This window comes from Mya arenaria, chromosome 13 (assembly GCF_026914265.1).
Source record: "Mya arenaria isolate MELC-2E11 chromosome 13, ASM2691426v1".
Classification (NCBI taxonomy): Eukaryota; Metazoa; Mollusca; class Bivalvia; order Myida; family Myidae; genus Mya; species Mya arenaria.
This window is the reverse complement of record NC_069134.1, coordinates 42,467,721-42,484,081: the sequence shown is the minus strand read 5'-3', so window position 1 is coordinate 42,484,081 and position 16,361 is coordinate 42,467,721. Positions and strand designations below refer to the sequence as shown.

General features: G+C 35.0%; 1 protein-coding gene across 5 annotated transcripts in view; it reads right to left on the bottom strand.

Moving 5' to 3' along the window:
* LOC128214210 (regulator of G-protein signaling 22-like) overlaps nt 1-14,528 on the bottom strand; it is a 66,990-nt gene extending 52,462 nt beyond the window's left edge. For 3 of the 5 annotated variants that reach the window (XM_052920556.1, XM_052920560.1, XM_052920557.1), the window contains exon 1: nt 2,239-2,417. In XM_052920556.1, the coding sequence (XP_052776516.1) occupies nt 2,239-2,302 (64 nt within the window). In that variant the 5' untranslated portion in view covers nt 2,303-2,417. Of the gene's footprint in view, nt 1-2,238; nt 2,419-14,258 lie in introns of those variants that run through there. The other 2 variants (XM_052920558.1, XM_052920561.1) reach the window with 2 other exon arrangements.
* Between the last annotated feature and the right edge of the window lie 1,833 nt (nt 14,529-16,361).

Genomic DNA, 16,361 nt, shown 5'->3' with positions numbered 1-16,361 from the left:
TGTTTATTTATAGATTCATGACGTAACTACAGTCAAAAAGTCAGCCACACTTTCGCTTTAGTGTGTGCAACGTATTAATAATAATATCATTTTTGCATGCACTTTTAAGAAATTTAGGGGGACCTAAATTTATCTAATAAATAAAAGAAACGCTATTTATTTATTGATGTTTAGCTTTTATCGGTCAAAATTTAAGTGTCCCAACGGAATACCGGACTTTGAAGTTCAGGTATCCCTCCCGAAAAATTGGTGTCCTCGGGATCCCGGGACCCCGTTAGTGTCGAACACTGGTGACAGACATAAACTAGTGCAGCCCAGGCAGTGTTGACAGACATTTACAGCAAAATGGAGCTCTGTCTTAGACCAGCATGTGGCTATATAGAGGTTGACAGATATTTACAGCCTATGGAGCTCTGTTTTAGACCAGCGTGTAGCTATATAGAAGTTGACAGATATTTACAGTCAATAGAGTTCTGTCTTAGACCAGCATGTGGCTATATAGAGGTTGACAGACATTTACAGTCAATAGATCTCTGTCTTAGACCAGCATGTGGCTATGTAGAGGATGACAGACATTTACAGCCAATGGATCTCTGTCTTAGACCAGCATGTGGCTATATAGAGTTTGACAGACATTTACAGCCAATGGAGCTCTGTCTTAGACCAGCATGTGGCTATATAGAGGTTGACAGAAATTTACAGTCAATGGAGCTCTGTCTTAGACAAGCAGTGAGGCTATATAAAGGTTAACAGACATTTACAGCCAATGGAGCTCTGTCCTAGACCAGCATGTGGCTATATAGAGGTTGACAGACATTTACAGTCAATAGAGCTCTGTCTAAGACCAGCAGTGTAGCTATATAGAGGTTAACAGACATTTACAGCCAATTGAGCTCTGTCTTACACCAACATGTGGCTATAAAGAGGTTTACATACATTTACAGTCAATGGAGCTCTGTCTTAGACCAGCAGTGTAGCTATATAGAGGTTGCCAGACATTTACAGTATTTTCAGTGCCCTGATGAAAACAAACATAGACAGATATGCTACTTGGAGCCTTTCCTTTTTACAAAATGTAATTGCTGTGGAACCATCCAGATTTCTTTTAATACAAATGGCATTGTTGTTACAAGACACTTAAACATCCTCATGGAGTAGCTGCAATAATCTGTTCACTCTTTCTTTTTTGAGGCCCTATGAGTTGTTTTGTCCAGTCTTTTATTTGTCAACGGATGAAGGAAACCAGTAGATTTAAAAGTAAGTTTAGCAATCAAGAAATTTCATTGGGGCCTCACAAAGGGTGCTGCAACTTTTGCATCTAACATATATATACAGTGTTTTCATTACATAAAGATGGTAACTCGATTTCAATGCAGTATGTCATACCTTAATGCTCTTTCCACAGCCATTTGGCTTCAAACAGACTTTTTGAGAGCCTTCCAAAATCATTATTATCTATATCTAACCAACCAGCGGTAAATTTCACCCTTTTCGGCAATAAAATTTTGCAAACAAGGCAATCTGTGACCTTGTCCTACGACCTACTGACCTCAAAATGTATAAGGATCATCTGTTGGTCATGACCAACCTCTCTGCCAAGTTTAAGGACCGTAGGACCAAGCATACTGTAGTTTTGAAATGGACAATCTTTTTGTTTACAAAGTCACCTCGACCGTGACTTTTGCCTAAAGGATCTCAAAATCAATAAGGGTCATCTGCTGGTTAAAACGAACTTCCCTTTCAAGTTTGAGGACTATAGGATCAAGCATACTCTAGTTATCTGAAACAAACAAGCTTTTTGTGTTCAAGGTCACCACCATTGACCTACTTACCTCAAATCAATAGGGGTCATCTGTTTGTCATGACATCCCTACCAAGTTTGAGGCCCTTAGGCCCAAGAGTACTTTAATTATCAATTGGACAAGGTTTGGTCTACCAAACAACATGTGAATGCAATATACCCCTCTTCATCAAAGGGGTGGGGGGGGGGGGGCATAATAATATAAGGTCCCCAGGTGTAAAAAAAATAATATTATTACCAATAGCTTGATGGTAGAGCAAGGTTATTTGTACATCAGATTATAACCTGAAATTTTCTTTCAGGGTCACCATGGCAAAATTTTCAACAGCCATATTGCTCATCATATACATGTACTTATGGAAATCATAAAATTAAGTTTATTAAAATTTCAACAATTACTATAATTTTAATGCTTGAAGAATCAAAGAAAAACTTACATGTGGAAAAATTCCTCGGTAAAGACAAGTACATATCACCTAACTCCATGTTTATACATCTCATTTAGTAAATATCCCACACTATATATTTTGGCAAATAAAATAGATGACTTCTAGGCTTTAAGTGCAAAATTAACAAGAAATCAGCATTCACCCTTTTCCTCATTTCATTTCAAATTTGTATTGAATTTATATTGATTAAAATGACATTATTCAAACAAGGGTAAATTTTATCAATTAGAGAAGTCTTATCATCGATGCATGTGGCGCAATGAAAAAGCTCAATACATAGTTGTAATACTAGAATGATACAACAATTTAATATTTATATCTATCAAATTTCTCAATTTTTTATTGCAATAAATGGGCCACTGTACAATACACCTTATACGGGTGAAATAAAAGACTGGAGCTTCCTGTATAGTTTTCCCGTATTCAAAACATAAAAATGCATATAGTTTTTAACGATACCCTGAAAAAGCTTTTAATATCAAAGAAATATACAGTTTTAAAACCTAGTACATAAAATTATGTTTTGATTACTCCTAGTGTCCTACCATGCAGTTATAAATTTTACATATTTTTTAAATTTTAAAAGGACCCTGTCAGTCAGACCTTTGGTTATTGGGCCATTGGTATTTTTATGATGGCAGAAAAAATACCAGGTGCCGATCATGGAATTGACGTTAGAGGGGAGGCAACTTAGGGGCGCAACCTTTTGACATGGCGCGCCCCTCCATAAGAACCAAAAAAACATGGCATAAACTATTTGCATGTGGGTTTGGGGTTACTGCCTCAAGACCATTGTAACAATTTGTAGTCAAAAATGGTGCATTTTGAGCATGTTTTATTACTTTCTTCTCTCCTATCCCGTCTGTACATTTTCCAGCGTGTCCATGGAATATCAATGGAACGTCCATGGAAATTCCATGGAAAAAATGACTGAAATAAAAAGTAAACTTGGACAAATTTTGAGGGGGCACGCACCAGGTACACCCCCTCTAAATCCGCTTATGAATACAAGACATAGGGAAAAAGAAGACATTAAGCAAAATTTAGTGAACACTTAAGAATACCTCTTAAAAGCATTATGAGATAAAATACTCTCAACTTTTTTTTTTTTGCTTAAATTTTCAACCTTATATTAAGATTGTCACTGCTTTTCATGACAGAATTTTAATGCCTTAATAATCATTTTCATTTGAGTGTTTTATAATTCATAAAATCACAAAAATGGAAAACTGAAACCTGAATTTAATCATTGTGATTCCCTCAGATAAATTGAAAGAACTATTAGATAATACGGAGTTATTAGTTTGAGAAATTAAATGGAGCATTTATCGCCAAAATGATAATTGATCTCTATCAATAGTTGTCAGTATATAGGGTCATTAAAAATACAGCGGGATGAAATATATCATTAGCATTGTGTGAACTGAATTTAATATCATAAGAATATCATACAGAATCTTTTCAACAACATCAAATGAAGACATATTCAACATTTCGGTCTGTAATTAAAAACTTCAAAAATGGAACTCAACAATATAAAGCATATAAATATATTAAAAGGTGAAATACACAGACCACGACATGTTAATATTGACACTCAAAAACATTTTTTTTTCATTGATTTCTCAATATAATGTCACCACCTAGTATTTGAACATGAAATCACAATGGCGCTATCTCGGAAAATTCTATTTTATCATTATTTGCCTCATCTTCAAGCTAATTGCTTTCTGATATCAGATTTTCCACTTCTATTAGAGCTTTCTCAAGCAGCAATAGCACTATTTCCTATCATTTTGATGATGAAAACATGGTAATTGTGTAAACAAATAATTGTTCAAATATCAATTAGAGTCCTACAATTGAAATGTGGACAGAAATGGACTGAAGGTCTCCAATGTATAAACAAGTTTGTCATTTGGTCCAGCCATTGTCAATCAAATGTTAAAATTTTGATACCCAGTTACCCCATAATTATACTTTAAAGGGACTAGACACCAGATGATACAATTGCAACTTAAAAAAAAGAAAATTGTCAAAAACCTTCATAACATTTATATCATTGAAAACAACCCATTGAATCTTACTTACTGATGTAAAATTTAACATCGCTAATGACACGTGTATCTCTGCAGTTTTTGCGTATTTTTCCAAATCGAAAATTAATAGGTTTGTCTACCACATAAATACCAGCAATCGAGCGTTGGTATATGTATCTGTATTAATCGCGTGACTTTCACATGCAAAATATACACACAATAAACTGAGAAATCATTTTGTGCTATTTTTAAACGGGTAAACTCAGCTGAGACAGTAACAAAATATTTTTTAATCATGTAATGTGATGCATTATCAGCCTAATACTAGTTCGTATTGACAACTCTAGGCTTGTTTTCAGGCAATACTGTTTTTGCCGATTTTGGAACTATCTGGTGTCTAGTCCCTTTAAGCATAGTTGGAAAGGTATTAATTATTTAATTGCTTGCTGATTACTTATACGTAAAATAAATTACCAAAAATACATAACAAATATGAAATGTTAACGTATGGCTGTCTAATTATTTTTGTTTCATTTCAACTAAAATCAAATGTTAAATGACTGATTTTTCAATGTTTCAAGGTCAGATCAGTGTGCAATATTTTTATCAGTATTCTATTTTCATATATCCGTCCTCTTCACATTAAATCCTTTTTTATGATACCAAAAGAATATGGGGTCACCCGAGGCCCAAAATCCTCAAAACTTCTTAAGCCTAACAGGCTTATTATAGTAGCTTATTTCAATTAGCCCAAAACAAAAAAAGGTTTGTGATTATCATAAAGATAATTCCTATTTAAGTCTAAAAACTCTGAAAGAAGTAAATATAACGCATATTATAGGAAAGGAAAAAAAGTGAGCTTAGCTTAATCCTGTTATAAGAAACTTTGAGAAATTCATACCAGGCATCAAAATTTTGCATTATTATACATCAGATACCTTTACTGAGAATGCAACCTACATTTTCAGCCAATGAAATTGCAGAAAGGCAATCATTAAGCACTTAAGGCTTGATTATTAAGAAATAAAGGTCCGCCTACTGCCACTCATCCGATACACACTCCCTGCCTCAGAGTTTATGTTCACGAATTGTGTTTTCCAATGAGGTAGTATTCTCAGACAAAAGTAAAACTTGACCTGAAGTAAAATTTAAAATGATTAAGAATGGGCGGAGTGAGCAAAGCTACTTTATGTCATCTAACTATAACTTAAGCATAGTAATATAAAGAAACCAGTTTATAGACACAGCTTATTACATATTTAACTTCTTTCCTCTCTGAACCCACAAACTAAATATCCATCCAACAAAACAAATTCTATAGCCAAAAATTTCACAAAGACATACTAAGAACCTTTTATTGCAAGAACGGCTTAAAATTTGATTCCTCGGAGTTAGTACATATTTGATATTTGATTCAACTTAGTACATGTAAATCCATTTTAGAAACATTTTAATATCCGGATTTGTATAATTTACAATTCATTCTTTAGATTAAGTGCACATTTGATATGACTCAACGTAATACATGTATAATAATCCAATATCAAGGTTTTGTTTGAATTAAGTATACAAGCTTGATTTGCATTTTTTTTTGTTTTTAAATAAAAACATTATTTTCATTTTTAATTGGGATTGACTATTAAATAGGCTTGACAAATACATGCTATGTGAGCTTTCTGACAAAGTCCTAATTGGATCGATATAACAAATCATTATGTGGAGCGATCTGGCAAAGTGCTATGTGTAGCGATCTGGCAAAGTGCTATGTGGAGCGATCTGGCAAAGTGCTATGTGGAGCGATCTGGCAAAGTGCTATGTGGAGCGATCTGGCAAAGTGCTATGTGGAGCGATCTGGCAAAGTGCTATGTGGAGCGATCTGGCAAAGTGCTATGTGGAGCGATCTGGCAAAGTGCTATGCATTATGTGGTGCGATCGGACAAAGCGCTATGTGGAGGGATCTGACAAAGCGCTATGTGGAGGGCTCTGACAAAGCACTATGTGGAGGGATCTGACAAAGCGCTATGTGGAGGGCTCTGACAAAGCGCTATGTGGAGGGATCTGACAAAGCGCTATGTGGAGGGCTCTGACAAAGCGCTATGTGGAGGACTCTGACAAAGCGCTATGAGGAGGGCTCTGACAAAGCGCTATGTGGAGGGCTCTGACAAAGCGCTATGAGGAGGGATCTGACAAAGCGCTATGTGGAGGGATCTGACAAAGCGCTATGAGGAGGGATCTGACAAAGCGCTATGTGGAGGAATCTGACAAAGCGCTATGTGGAGGGATCTGACAAAGCGCTATGTGGAGGAATCTGACAAAGCGCTATGTGGAGGGCTCTGACAAAGCGCTGTGGAGGGCTCTGACAAAGCGCTATGAGGAGGGATCTGACAAAGCGCTTTGTGGAGGAATCTGACAATGCGCTATGAGGAGGGGCTCTGACAAAGCGCTATGTGGGGGGCTCTGACAAAGCGCTATGTGGAGGGCTCTGACAAAGCGCTATGTGGAGGGCTCTGACAAAGCGCTATGTGGAGGGCTCTGACAAAGCGCTATGAGGAGGGATCTGACAAAGCGCTATGTGGAGGGCTCTGACAAAGCGCTATGTGGAGGGATCTGACAAAGCGCTATGTGGAGGGCTCTGACAAAGCGCTATGAGGAGGGATCTGACAAAGCGCTATGTGGAGGGATCTGACAAAGCGCTATGTGGAGGGATCTGACAAAGCGCTACGTGGAGGGATCTGACAAAGCGCTATGAGGAGGGATCTGACAAAGCGCTTTGTGGAGGAATCTGACAATGCGCTATGAAAAGGGGCTCTGACAAAGCGCTATGTGGAGGGATCTGACAAAGCGCTGTGGAGGGCTCTGACAAAGCGCTATGAGGAGGGATCTGACAAAGCGCTTTGTGGAGGAATCTGACAATGCGCTATGAAAAGGGGCTCTGACAAAGCGCTACGTGGAGGGATCTGACAAAGAGCTATGGGGAGGGCTCTGACAAAGCGCTATGTGGAGGGCTCTGACAAAGCGCTATGAGGAGGGCTCTGACAAAGCGCTATGTGGAGGGCTCTGACAAAGCGCTATGTGGAGGGATCTGACAAAGCGCTATGTGGAGGGCTCTGACAAAGCGCTATGAGGAGGGATCTGACAAAGCGCTATGTGGAGGGATCTGACAAAGCGCTATGTGGAGGGCTCTGACAAAGCGCTATGAGGAGGGATCTGACAAAGCGCTATGTGGAGGGATCTGACAAAGCGCTATGTGGAGGGATCTGACAAAGCGCTATGTGGAGGGATCTGACAAAGCGCTATGTGGAGGAATCTGACAAAGCGCTATGTGGAGGGATCTGACAAAGCGCTATGTGGAGGAATCTGACAAAGCGCTATGTGGGGGAATCTGACAAAGCGCTATGTGGAGGGATCTGACAAAGCGCTATGTGGAGGAATCTGACAAAGCGCTATGTGAAGGGATCTGACAAAGCGCTATGTGAGGGAATCTGACAAAGCGCTATGAGGAGGGATCTGACAAAGCGCTATGTGGAGGAATCTGACAAAGCGCTATGTGAAGGGATCTGACAAAGCGCTATGTGAGGGAATCTGACAAAGCGCTATGAGGAGGGATCTGACAAAGCGCTATGTGAAGCATTTTGACAAAGCGCTATGTGGGATTGTGGGATGCTGTTGGCTTAATCAACTTGCCACTGATTTCAAAAAGAAATTCTTTTGTGAGCATTTAACAACACAAACACAACAAGCTGATGTCACAATTCTCACTCGTTTTTTTTTCTCAGGCAAAAGTGGAGCAAAACTCAACAAAAATGTTGACCGGAGGGATGAGATTTGCTTATTTTAGCTAAAGAGTTATGGAAGGATGCTGCATCCTGTCCCTGTTTTGGTAGCACTTATCTGCCTTAATATGGAGACAACCTTAGAAGTGATTCGCTTTAGATAATCAATCATTTTCTTTGTTTTTGTAAAAACTTTATTGTGTGATAAAAAATACATACAAACTTAATATATATGGCAGTTAAAACCTATATCTACTTCAATTAAACACATTTCTTTCATTTTTCGCCATTCCTACATTTTTGCCAAATTTATAATATTTAAGTTCTTAATTCACTGCCTGATACAATGTACCCATTTTAACTATTAGCACCCTGTCCATTTTCTGCAGCACCCTGCCCCTTTAAAGCTGCACTCTCACAGATTGAACGTTTTGACAACTTTTTTTGGGGGGCCCGGAACGAGCCAATTTTTGCGAAAATCCATGAAAGCCAGTAATATAAGACTGCTGACAAAAAATCAGATCCGAGAATTTTATATTTAAGTTCAAAATTTGATGTTTTATGTATTTTTCTTAAACCGTAACGGTTTAAGCCATAAAACATTAATTTTCGATTGGAAATATGAAAATCTGCGATCTGTTTTTTTGTCAGCAGTCTTATATCATTGGTATGCAGATATTTACGCAAAAAATTGCTCTTTCCAAAACAAAAAATAAAAAAGTTGTCAAAACGGTAAATCTGTGAGAGTGCAGCTTTAAAACCCTGGCTAAAACCCTTTATAATATTTTGTTTAAAATTAAGACAATCTAGAAGTCAGAAAAGCAAGAATAATGGACAAATGCCATGGCTGACAGAAGACTCAATTTGTTCTCAGACAATTATAAATACTAAGCCAAATGATCAGTTTTTCACACAGTGCAAAACAATACCAAATTTACAAACACCCAGTACCTATATAAACCATTCCTGAACTAACAACACCCTTCTGCCCGGAATCAAATCTCCTTCACCACTTGAAAGACAGACCTTTGTCCGATTTGTCGCCCAATAAAACATCCTGAACCTTCCACTTCATTCTATGTTCTATAACATCTTAATTGTTATTCATTTAGTTTGCTTAACTGCTGTCAGCGAATATTCTGATGTTAAAATTCATTGCAAGTTGAAATTTCACTTCAAAATGACACATAATATCTCTCACAATTTGCAATTAAATAATTTCCAAACAAATGTTATAATTGAATTCGATGCATTGTTTAAACGTTTCAAAATTGAAGAAACTGCTTCTTAATAGTAATCTTGTATTGTAAAAAAAAATCAAATTTCAAACAAAAATAAATTTCAAAAGAATATCCAAGTAGTTAGCTTTCTTTCTCTATCAAATCAGTTATCTACTGGTATAATTATAAAAGTTCATACCTAATTTTCAAAATCATTTGAAAACAAGGGTGTTACTTTTCAAAACTTACCAACAATCCCCAAATCAATCAATTAGAGGAAATCATACCCATATTATATACATGACAGACGGAGCAAATTCAAAAAAGGTTTATTGTTTTTGTCGATTTTAAAGAACTTTTTCTCCACTATTAAATCATTGAACGGTCACAAAGAAATGACATTTAAATGACTTGTCACAACCCTTTCTTTCATTGATTAATTGACCCAACCTTATTTGTAAGTGAATGAAAGTGGAAATCATAGTCAAATACTTCTGCACACTCAACAAAAAAGTAAACGTTTCAGACACAAACAGTATCTTTATTTTTATGAAATAGTATCATAAATGATGGACTTCTGAACATTCAGACATTTTTGGATACTTTTAAAGTACTGTAAATACAAAAATCTAATACTGTTGCACAAAAATATTTTATTACAAAATGCTATCATTTCTTATTTGCGCAACTGACCTCTATTCAAAACTTTGTTAATTTCATACAGATTTTGGTAGGTTTGGTTTGTATATACAGTGCAATTGTGTCCTTATTATTCATAAAATGTTATGGAAGTTATCATTTTTCCCATTGCAGTGTATAATCTTTTTCAAAGTGCATTATGTATTATCTTTTTTCCCATTGCAGTGTATTATACATTTTCCCATTGCAGTGCATTATCCCTTTCCAATTGTAGTGTATTATCATTTCCCCATTGCAATGCACTAGAATTTTCCCATCGCAGTGTATAATGTTTAATCCTTTCCCATTGCAGCGTACTATAATTTTCCCACTGCAGTGTATTATCATTTTCCCATTGCAGTGTATTATAATTTTTCCTATTGTAGTGTATTATCCTTTTCCCGTTGCAGCGAATTATATTTTTTCCATTGCAGTGTATTATCATTTCCTCATTGCAATGCACTAGTATTTTCCAATGGCAGTGTATAATATTTTTCCCGTTGCAGTGTATTATCCTTTTCCCATTGCAATGCACTAGTATTTTCCCATGACAGTGTATAACATTTTCCCATTGCAGTGTATATATCATTTCCTCATTGCAATGCAATAGTATTTTCCCATGACAGTGTAAAACATTTTCCCATTGCAGTGTATTATCATTTCCTCATTGCAATGCACTAGTATTTTCCCATGACAGTGTATAACATTTTCCCATTGCAGTGTATTATCATTTCCTCATTGCAATGCACTAGTATTTTCCCATGGCAGCGTATAATATTTTCCTGTTGCAGTGTATTATCCTTTTCCCATTGCAATCTATCATCATTTTCCCATTGCAGTTAACTATAATTTTCCCATCACAGTGTATTAAGTATCCTTTTTCCATTGCAATGTTTAATCCTTTTCCCATTGCAGATATTATCATTTTCCAATTGCAATGTTTTATCCATTTCTATATGGCAATATATTATCATTTTCCCGGTGCATTGTATAATCATTTTACCATTGCAATGTTTTATCATTTTCCGTATTGCAGTGTTATAATGTGTATATAAAATGATATAGAATGACAGCATTTTGAATACTCTTAGATCGCTTTGAGAAACATCAAACATAATTGACTTTAAGGGGACTGTTTATAAAAACAGTAAAGCAATGAATAACCCACTAAGACCAGGAATTAGCTGAAAACTATGGTTCCAGTAACTTTATCAATGGCAAACAGTATCTTGGATAAAGATGCATTTACAATTGACGTTTTAAAATCCTAGTAACCCCAGAACAAACAGTAATAAATATACCATGTGTCATTTTGCATAGTCCAATAATGAAAATTTATAAAGTGCAAATTCATAAATAAAAATAAATGGCTTTTTATCTTGACAGCTAACTAGCTACCCGTAGACATTTTGCAAATGATATAACATATTTTATAGAGTTAATAAACTGCCAACAAGTCATCAAGCTATCAAGAGTATTAAAAAAGCTTGTGTTGTCAAGAGAGGCGAATAAAACTGAAACAATCATTGACAATAATTTACAAACGTTAGTCTTATCTGCGAAACTTATGGACAAAAGATCACAGTGAAATATGCCAAATAAACGTTCAAATATTCCCATATCGGAATACAAGGGTAACAATACCCACTCGAAGATCAATACCAAAGATAGCTAAGATACAGAAGTCAATGAAATTTGATCTCCCCGATGATTTCTTCCGTAATGATTATGATACCTGTGCATTACAATTAACATCAATTAGATTTCAAAAGAAAGTGTGGTCTGAATGTGTTGTTTGTATGTTGCGTGTCTCCAGCTCAGTGACTGTCAGGCCTAAGTCCTGTGTCTTTAAACAGGGCTTTATTTAAATGATGGGCTACATTTAAAAAAGCCTTGTTTAAATGCACAGGATTAAAAGTTTTTGCACAATGCCTCCAATGACATGAACAACAAGGCTTAATGACAATACCCAGGGTAGGTAGTACATTGCTTTACTTCGAAAAAACAGACAGGCTAAAAACATCTTAAAAGTTATTTTTTATCTTATTATGCATGAATATTTGTAATTTTTTTTAAGAAAATGACACGTAGCAAAAGCAGCGCCAAAAGGCCATTGACACAGGGCACATCTTTACTAACAATTACCCTGAGCCTTAGTTTGACAATTAAATTTTAGCCTTTAAATAGTTCTATAATTGAAATGATCTTTATACAAATATGTTTCTAAATTGTATAAGATCTAAAAGTTTGATACAGGATAGTTACCATGGCAACCTTTTCCTATTCCAAGAGATTTGAATGTGATGATTTTTGTTCAAACTTATTTATTTTACAACAATTGTGAAACAAGTTATTGCATCTTACAACGTATATTAATCGCTCTTGTTGGCACAATGGTACCCAAGAGTGTGGTGTTGTGTTGTGGGGAAAACCGGAGTACTTGGCGAAAAACCCACTTGTGACTTCAAGCAAAACTCACATGCACCTAGGCTGGAAATTGAACCCGGGTCGCTTAGGTGAAAAGCTTGTACACTAACAAATGCACTAACTGGAAAACCAATTGACGATTTTTAAGATGCTAGTACCCAAAATTTAGAAAGTCTCCCATGACTGGTATTTTGTTATTTTAAAAATATCATTTAAAATGATTCAGTAGAGAGTTCCATAATAGTTAACCTTACTGTACTTAATAACATTTAATGTCAGCCCAGCTGAATACTACCTGAAATTCTAATTTGTTTACACCTTATATGCAAGAGATTTCATTCCTATCATAAACATTTTTTATTTCAAGCAATTTAAACAACCATTATTTTTACATTATTCATAATAACATAATATGACTGCATCGATTCCAAATTATATTTCTCTCACTGTATAGAAACTTAACTGCATAGCCCATAATCGTATGCAATGCATCTATGGCTTAACAATTGTATGCAATTTAAAAGCATTTCTTCGTGTGTCTTACAGCGGTGCCATATTTGTAACATATTATACATTTATCAATCAGAGGTTTCAATGATTTAATGGCCCGAATTGAGTTCTGCTAACGTTTCATAATAGATATAGCCAGCCTATCTTGATTAATGCAATTTTAATTGTTCTCCTCCTGATATTTGCATTTATCTTTTGAAATCAACATATTTCATTTCAGAAGTTGTAAACTTTATCCTGTAAAATAATGGTGACAGAAATGGAATAATTTTTTATTTATTTTTTAAATAAAAAGCTGAACATCATTAAAATCATTAGGCCTAAATAAATAATAAAAATTATTTACTTATGGAAATAATTTCATTTATTAAAACAGAATAAATTGTTTTCTGTATTTATCTACGGAAATACTCCCTAGATACGAGACACACATGGTTGCCTGGAAATCAATATGCAGAACGCTCCGGTCATCCAATAACTTGACCAGGTGACTAGCCCAGCATGTTTTTTTCTGTCTTAAGCCTTATTTTTATTTTCACTATCATGCCAATTTTTAAGGTAGATAGGTCAGAAATCTTTTTTGCAAATATATTTTATTTAACCATTTTTTTGGTTACTAAAAACTATAGGTTTAATGCTTTAAAAGATTGATACACTCAGTTATAGCATCGCTGGCATTGTTTAAAGCCCAGAACACTTTATTTTTAGCTTTTAAAAGATTAAAATCAAACAAATGAAAAATATTTTTTTCAAGGCAATAATATAAAGGTCTGAGGGTCAAGGGAAAAAGGGTCGGTCAGTAAACTTGAAACAAACAATTTATTTTTTTGTTTACGCCTTAAGAAAATTGCATTACATTATTCAAACTTTTTCTTTTATTATTTTTTTAAACATATATTTCCTACCATTATCATTTTAAACTTTATATTATGTACATTTGTATTTGTAAGCCTAATTCAAAAAAAAATATGTTATCATTTTTTATTCAACATCTAAAAATCATTTTTCACAATTTTCAATGTTATTACCATAAGTGTAATGCATGGAGTGTAGGAATTATTTCATAAATAATAAAATATAATTAAACACAGAATTGTAATGAGTTTGCATACTTTCTTAAAAGTAAGTTAATTTAGTTAAAGTATTATAATATAGATAATGTAATACAAAAAATAGTGTTAAACAATCAACAGCCTCATTTCCTTTATTTTAACACCATAATTATAAATTTGAATCATAAAATATTTTACGTAAGACAATCAACATTAAAAGACTGATTACATGGTTTTTAAAGATCAAAAATATTTTCAACTTAAAACACATTCAATATTATCCTCTAAAAACTAAATATAAACACTTACCAAGATTAATATAAACAGTTTTCATGTTTATCCTTGCTAGATCACTCTATAACATGTTGCATATAACATCATTTCACTTTCTTGAATTAATTCCAAAAGTTCCAAAAGAAAAAGTTGTAATCCATTTATAGGTATTAATGTGCATTTCAATTAAACTCAATCAGACTTCGATCAAAATTAGCATAAATAACACAAAATAACACCTTGGTTGAAATGTATAAGTATCATGCTACATTGTTCATGCTAACATTAATTCAAACTTAGATATTTCAGATCATATTGTCTACAGCTCTATAATATTTGGCGTTAAACAGTTAAAAACATCCTTATGAATGGTACAGTCCCTATCTTATAGCTGTCAATAAAAGGACTCAATCACATCCGATCATGTTTGCCGTATAAATTGGTTTCTATCAGCTATTGGTACAAAGTCAATACCCACCTGTGTATGCAGATAAAACCCACAAAACATTTAACAAAAATCAAAGGTCATTCATTTACAGTTGTGACATATATAAGGATCTGATTAGCTCAATTTGAGATACAATTTATAGCTCTTAAAACAGAGTAATTCAAATTCATTAGGATCAACTTTAAAATGGTTTGTTTAGCATAGTGTGGGTTTGGTATAAGAAATTGTTTGTTCAAGTTTATCAAGGTCTACCTACGCCTATTGGCTGCATTATGGCTTGACCCACGCCTATTGGCTGCATTATGGCTTGACCCGCACCTATTGGCTGCATTATGGCTTGACCCGCACCTATTGGCTGCATTATGGCTTGACCCATGCCTATTGGCTGCATTATGGCTTGACCCGCGCCTATTGGCTGCATTACGGCTTGACCCGCACCTATTGGCTGCATTACGGCTTGACCCGCGCCTATTGGCTGCATTACGGCTTGACCCGCGCCTATTGGCTGCATTACGGCTTGACCCGCGCCTATTGGCTGCATTACGCAGGGCTTCCGTTAAAGGAAGTTTGGAAGTATATTACTCCCTAGAAACGGGTAAAAACTTCCAAAAATGATTCCTTGGAAGTACAAAAACTTCCAAAATTTTGAAGAAAACTTCCATAGTTGAAAGCTTGAGAGTTCATCATATCAAAACCTTTTGTCAATATTACTTTTATAGTCATAATTTCAATCAGTTTAAGTGTCTTTAAGTAATGAATTTTAATAATATAACTTAAAGTGCAAGTTATTTGATTTTTAAAATATTTGTTGAAAAATAGTTGAAAAAGATATTGTATTATGGAGACTTAAACTTCCATTATTTAGTGTAAAACTTCCAAAAGTGATAGATAGGAAGTTCATACTTCCAGTTTCAATTTCTTAATGGAAGCCCTGATTACGGCTTGACCCACGCCTATTGGCTGCATTATGGCTTGACCTGCTGTGATGCCATCAAATGTCATTAGAGACATGAGATAGAAGTAACTGCGATTCCCAGTCAAATCGATATACTTGAAGAAACAGAGAGAGATACAAGAGCCTGGGTGCGATTCTCATAACTCTTTATTAAGAGACCTCTTGGTTCTTTAGTGGCTCAGTGTATAGCACCTATACACAGGATACAACTTTCCTGGGTTTAAACCAGTACTGAGTACACCATTTTACAGCCTTGGGAATATTACCTCATATCTGGGAGTTGCTAGGATTCTTCTTCCATGGACCGTCATTGCACCAAGTCAAACCAATTCAGGCATCAAGGCCAATCCATCTGAAAATCAAGTTACAGCAAATTATTAATTATTTATTATGTTATTCAGATCAACTATCTAAGATATGTTATGCAGATAGCTACGGCCTTATAAAATACTTTTGGTTCTAATGTTACCCGACCATACCTAAGAAATAGGCGCCAACCCTTCCATTTTTAAGATATATCTTGAGATTATCTTACTGATTTAGAATACAACCTCATTGGCTGATACATAAATTTGACTCTAGGAGTGTGTATCAGATGAATGGCAGTAGGCTGACCTTTAAACACCTGCGAAAGTTGAAATTCAGCAATTTCATTGGCTGAAAATGAATGTTATATTCTAATTTCAGTTATTAATTAAGTTATTAGAGTTATTGGCCTTGCTTATGCCTTTGCATT